The sequence below is a fragment of the Temnothorax curvispinosus genome, unplaced genomic scaffold, assembly GCF_003070985.1.
Source record: "Temnothorax curvispinosus isolate PA1 unplaced genomic scaffold, ASM307098v1 QBEX01015358.1, whole genome shotgun sequence".
NCBI classification, from domain to species: Eukaryota; Metazoa; Arthropoda; class Insecta; order Hymenoptera; family Formicidae; genus Temnothorax; species Temnothorax curvispinosus.
In genome coordinates, this window is record NW_020225138.1 from 1 (window position 1) to 1,038 (window position 1,038).

The 1,038-nt window shown below is 39.5% G+C and overlaps 1 protein-coding gene across 1 annotated transcript; it reads left to right on the forward strand.

Annotated features, from left to right (window-relative positions):
* Window positions 1–3: 3 nt before the first annotated feature.
* Window positions 4–1,032, forward strand: LOC112465589 (the record flags this gene model as incomplete). The annotated part of the gene is made up of 3 exons (XM_025033193.1): window positions 4–90; window positions 229–552; window positions 612–1,032. Coding segments are annotated over 3 exons (832 nt in total), but the record flags the coding sequence as incomplete, so codon positions are not given.
* Window positions 1,033–1,038: the final 6 nt, after the last annotated feature.

The window sequence follows — 1,038 nt, forward strand, 5'->3', positions numbered from 1 at the left end:
GTCGTGAAGTCGATTCCCAAGAACATTGGCAGAAGAAAGACTTTTAGGAGCGGAGAATTCTTTGGTAACGAAATCATATTTTATACAAAGGTGAGAATGCGTGAAGTTCTTCTTCTGTGTAATCGGAAATACATGTGTATCTTTTGGAAGAAAAAAAAATAGATTCTATTTGTATAATCGAATAAAACAAGTGCCTCGGTCTCAAACGAGTGTTATTTTACATTACAGGTTGTCCCCAAGATTGAAAAATTCTTAGCGGAGAAAGGACAAAGCAATCTACTGTCTATACCACGTTACTTGGCTTCTTACATGGACGGTGAGAATGATTTCATAGTCTTGGAGGACGTCTCTCCCCTGGGATTTGGGCCTGCGTCCAGACAAAGCTGCCTGGACTGGGCGGAGTGCACCGTGATCTTGAAAACCTTGGCGAAATTTCACGCTATTTCATTTGCGTACAAGGACCAAAAGAAAGAGGAGTTCGCAGAAATTGCAAGCTACTTGAAAGAAACCTACTTTAGCAGTGAACACTGGAACTGGTACCAAAAATTCCATGTAAGTTATATTACGTTGCATCTTAATGTAATTATCAGTAACATTATCTTTGCTTACAGAAAAAGCTGACGGATATAGCTAAACATGCGTTAAAGATGGAATATCCCAACAGTAAAGCCGAGAAGCAATTCAATTCCTATGAATTTGGTTCGCTCTATCACAAATGCTCAGAATTAATTGAGAGGAAAGATGCTCCGACGTCTATTATAACCGCGGGTGATTGTTGGGCTCCGAATTTTCTAGTCCGAGACGCCGGGCGAAATAAAAAAGAAGCACTAATACTGGACTTTCAACTCGCGCGTTGCGCTAATCCTATCGCGGATCTATCGTTTTTAATTTATTCTTGCACTCAGAAGCCATTTCGAGATCAGTATTATGATGATATATTGAAAATTTATCATTCCGAATTGAGCAGCGCCATTAAATCTCTTGGATCCGAACCAGAAAAGATTTATCCGTGGGATTTATTTATGAGAGAGGTAAAAT